This window comes from Vanessa atalanta, chromosome 3 (genome assembly GCF_905147765.1).
Source record: "Vanessa atalanta chromosome 3, ilVanAtal1.2, whole genome shotgun sequence".
Taxonomy (NCBI): domain Eukaryota; kingdom Metazoa; phylum Arthropoda; class Insecta; order Lepidoptera; family Nymphalidae; genus Vanessa; species Vanessa atalanta.
Genome location: NC_061873.1, coordinates 13,177,021 through 13,182,339, shown reverse-complemented (window position 1 = coordinate 13,182,339; position 5,319 = coordinate 13,177,021). Strand labels below are relative to the sequence as shown.

General features: G+C 29.9%; 1 protein-coding gene across 1 annotated transcript; it reads right to left on the bottom strand.

Moving 5' to 3' along the window:
* Nucleotides 1-1,821: 1,821 nt before the first annotated feature.
* LOC125077232 (type II inositol 1,4,5-trisphosphate 5-phosphatase) lies at nucleotides 1,822-5,290 on the bottom strand. The gene has a single exon (XM_047689110.1). It carries the CDS (start codon nucleotides 5,213-5,215, stop codon nucleotides 2,657-2,659), a length of 2,559 nt encoding a protein of 852 aa, XP_047545066.1. The 5' UTR covers nucleotides 5,216-5,290; the 3' UTR covers nucleotides 1,822-2,656.
* Nucleotides 5,291-5,319: the final 29 nt, after the last annotated feature.

The following is a 5,319-nucleotide window of genomic DNA, read 5'->3' as shown; positions in this document are numbered from 1 at the left end:
TTGAAATCGTTGTTATTGTAAATATGATTGAACTTCAGTGACACCGATTGACATAACGGTTCAAGCATGCTTCCAATTGGTCTAAATTAAATTTGCCGCTCTTTTAGTTCAATTAAATCGATCGAGGATCTAGGAAGCTGCGTTCAAAATATTGCATATTGTATGCAAAAAAGGTTATAAAATTAAAAAATAATATGGTTTAGAAATTAAATTATCATTATTATATGTAATTTATTAATAACGCTAGATGTTGTAAATATACATTTAAATATATTTTTTTCTAAAATCAAAGAAAACAAACATAGGACATGCAGTCTTAAAACGTAGGAATTTATTGTCCAGATAACATATTAACAATTTTATTTACTGGACCCAATTCACCTGTATCGACCTGAGACATTAATCAACATTTTCTAAATTAACATGGTTATTTTTATGACTATAAGTATTTGAGACGGGATATTTACATTGTTTTTTATTTTTATTTGGTAGAGCTCGTGAACAAGACATTCGTAGATAATGTCGAAATATCGTGCTCCACCAAATAAAAATAAAAAGAATGGTAAATATCCCGTATCAAATACTTATATTAATCAACATTGTTTTTAAACGAATTCAAGTAATAAGAGTTTTAAATTAAAATTTTATTTATTATTGTTATAAACCCATAAATTATATATTTACAAAAATAAAAATCCTGCCCCAATAAGGGGAACCAAGGCGTGTAGGGGATTTTATGGATTTTTTAGGGGAAGTATTAACAGAAGAAAAGTGTAAAAAACTAAAAAACTGTGTTAAAAGAGTTTTTGTTTACGCTTACATTGGAAAATATATTCTCTCAAGTTTGGTGTACACTAAAAACTCGAAGGGTTTTTAATCGGCATTTATAGTTATTTAGAGGAATTTTAACTTGCCTTTTGACGACCCCGTACTGTGACATCATAATTGACAATATAAATTATAAACCGGTTAAGTATAAGTAGAGTAAGCAAAACAAATGCTTAAAATAAAAACGTATTTATAAAATAACTTTAAACGAAAAGCTAACACTTCTCTTGCATAACTGGAAACTGAAGAAAAGGTTTAAGTTCTTAGAGAATATCATGATCATGATTACTATTGTCCTTTTGTATTACATCTATTTATATATTTCCTTGATGTATGGAAAAGCAGAAAAACATACCTTCAGAATTAATTAACCAGATAATTAAATAATAACTAATGGACGCTGGTTGAAGTAGAATTTACTTGTAATTTCAGATATTTTACTTACCTATTCAATTTATTCCCTTATGAATTCTTATGAATCCATTTAGTCCACTTGTGTACTACTAGTGCAATGTATATACTAGTGTACCTGCTCTCAGAATTCAGCTTTCTCATTTATTTAATCAATAAATAATTAGAAAATCCTTTTTAACATTATAGATGTTATGACCAAATTATTACAATGTAAATAACAAAAAAATTTAATCTTGTTTACTAATTATGTCTTACAAGAATATGCAAGATATGGTTAATTTCCTATTAGAATATTACTTTTATTTTATTCACTAACAATTCCAACAAGAAACAAGTATAATAAAATAAATTAAATCAAATATAATTCTTATCACAAGATTATAAAATAATTACAACAAAAGTGTTTCATTGTTTAATAAATAATAACAAATAGATTTGTATAAGTATGTTGTTACATTAGTTATCACTTTATAGATATTAAATACATTGATTTAGTAAATATTAAGTAAAACATTCTAAGCAAAAGTCAAAATTTAATTACAATAATAGAATAAAATGTTTCATTCAAAGTTTAGGCCACCTATTTTATTATTGATATACAATTTTATATTGGTAATATTCAATTAGCAGCAATAACTTTTATGAATGATTGTAAAATATAATGAATATTTTTTTATATTTTTCTAACACATTTTCATTTATATATTGTGTTTAGTTTTAAGCACATAATTGGAAATGAATTTGGTGGAATTATTACGACAGATGAAATATATATTGAATAAAGACAACAATGTAGATTAAAAATGAATATATATAATAAGTTAATAAAATAATTATCAAATACACAATGAACTAACATGTTTTGAACTATTTCTGTATGATCACATATTCTACTAACACCATCTACATCATACCTACTTTTACGGTCATTTAGTAGCAATAACTTCTTGACACTATTATACATGTGTCAGTTACATATAAAAGGTATTATTAGTAGTAGTTTGATAAATAATATCAAAATTTTGTCATAAATAAAAAATAATATTTAAATACATAGGTATTTTCTTTTATATATAATATGGTTTCATGGATATATTAAGATTAAATAAACACTATTCTTAAAACTTTTGATTGGCCACTTGGTATAACTATTCGTTGTAATTATAATAATAACTAAACAATGCTATAGGTATGATATTAATTACAAATAAAGCAATGAATCATGAGAAAAGTCTAAACTTCTATAAATGCCCCTTTGCTATACATCCATCACACATAGAAAATTGTCAATTGTAAGATATTAATTTGTCGACATTTAAAAGCTATAACTAGAAATAAATAAAACTAAAGTCATTAATGAAGAATGTTGTGAGTATTTCAATAACTAAAATAAATATTTACAATATCAATATAACTATCTGGAAAATATTAAGTCGCTGTGATCATTTATAAGGAAGTGGTAAACAAACTGAGCTTTCTTTTTATCTATAACTTGTTTGTTTATCCGAGATTGCGGCTCTTGCATCAAGTTAGGATTATCTCTTAGAAATATTGCACCAAAAAGAGTCGATAACGTTTTCGAATCTAATCCATTTTCGGCGCTATGCTGTAAAGCCTCTTGTAAAAACTCACATAAATATAGGAAGACATTTTTTCTAAACTCTGGCAATTCCATTATAATCTGCTTACATTGTAAATAGTTTGCAGATGCTCTGAGACACACAGACTGGAGATTATAGGGGATAATTGGATCTGCTGTACTCTCTAATAATAAGAGAAGTGCTTCAGCAACTGAATGTATACTTCCTGGTATAGGATCTATGGACCCACTATCCAACCAGTCTCTTATCTGCAACACTTCTGAATGTAAACCTGGCTGTTCAAACAGATTGGGCTCTTTTAAGCCATGTAGATAAATGTGGTCAACTAAAAACCATATTTCTTTTGGTATAGAATATGTTGACTGGTTGGAAACACATTGGTCTCTCTTGCTTTCAAGTTCTATGAGTTTTCCAACAGGTACTTCTCTTATTGGGATGTTTAAGTTGACTAGTACTTCAATTGAACATCCAAAGCAACTTCTTTGGTAGGTTCCATTTACTGTGATGAAAATATCTTTCCCACCATATAAATGGAGAACTAAAATGTCATACAATTTGTCAGTTCCAGCGTTCATTTTACATGCTGAAGTTTTATTTATAAGTACTTTAAGTTGAATTTCACATGACTCATCAGCACAAATACATTTTTTGTAAGGTTCAACAATAAGCCATTCTTTGCAGAAATTTGCTTCATCAAGTTTCTTGATAAATTCAAACTCTACAGGCAATTTGCCAGTGTTCTTTATTATAATTGTTCTTACTTGCAGTTCTAAGTACCTAACTGTGCCAAAGTCTATTTCGGTCACATCAACCTTTACTTGTGGTATGAGTTCATTTTCAAGTTTATCTAATTGTTTTATAACTTCCTCATACACTTTTCTATATTTTTCCTCATCAATTATTTTGATTTCTGATGTGAATATTGCGGACACAGGCTTATGGTCACTTATGTTTAATGTTGGATGACTTCTGTAAGCTAGTTGTGTAATGTTTTCACCCTTCCAAAAAATTCTATCACACCAAGCGGGTGCACGGTTTTTCTCACTTGAATCCCAATTATCAGTTCCTGGATCATATTTGTAAGTTGGTTTAAAGTTAATGATGCCCTCTAAGTATCCGGCAAATACATTACTATTCTTATGCTGTTGTTTTAACTGATCCCACTCCAAGACAGGTGCAAAATTATTTTCACTGACAAACTTTTTAACACTTTGCGGATCTAGTTCAGTGATACGATAATTAAGATCTCCCAGCCAGTAAATGTGGTCATGATCTTTAATTGCTTTTGGCTGTTGATTAAGCTGTGCAAACCTTGTTCTATTGCAAATGTCTCTGAAGTCTTGATTTCTTCTTTCATACTCTTCAACATGCGCAGCTAAATGAGAATTAACGAAACATATAGAGGTATTATGTAAGTCAAACCTTATTGACACTCCACCTTTGTTTCCCATTTTACCCATAATACCTGTTCCAACCGTGTCACAAATGACATTACGGACATGAGAATAGTGTTTCTCTTTGATAAGGACAATCAGCAACATACCCACTAGCCTCACTTTTTCTACCTTAACATATTTAGCTCTTTTATCAACATATGTCACAACTGCATGGTACCATTCATCTTCTCTAAGTGTTTGATCAAAAAGAAAAGTTTCCTTGGAGAGATCTAATTCTTGAAAACCAACTGCGTAAATATCGGGAGGCTCTTTATCTACACATAACCAATCCTTAAGTGGTATTACAGGAGATTTATCATTAACATTCCAAGTCCCACAGAAGATTGTAAATTTTTTGGTAAATGTATAATCAAATTCTTTATCACACATTTTCCGCTTTATGAGACTCTCTCTGATTGCTACGGGAGCTTGTGGTTGTGTGACGCCACCCCGTGGGACGACCAGGCTATGAGCTAAGATGTCATCTTCATTTTTACCATTGTATTTTTTCAGCCAAACAAACTCGGGCTGTATATGTACTTTGTTAACAGCTTCTATACCTCGAAACAAATCATCCACAAAGTTATCTACGCGAGGAGTCATTTGGATTTCAAACTTAAATTTATTATTACGTGACTGTAAATTCAGGTACAAAATTGCCTCAGGATCTGAAGGTTTGTTGTCTATTTCACACTTAAAACTATTGTCAATTGGCAGTACTATTTCTATAGATAAGTCAGTGAAGGATTTCGGTGGGTAACATGACGTAAATAAACAAAAAACAGCTTTCTCATCTCCATATTCCACGATTGCTAAGAGCCTGTCCTTTTTTACCCATTCCGGGTGGAGCACTTTTGCATCGCATAGAAATGCTGTTACTCGTTCACTCGATAGAAACTTTTCCTGTACCACAGATTTTATCTCCTCGTGATTCATTTTAAATATTATATCCAATTGGTTTATCACCAATACAATTATTTTTCTGACATAACTCTAGCATCCCAAATCGTATACGAGAAATATTTGACAACTGACATTCT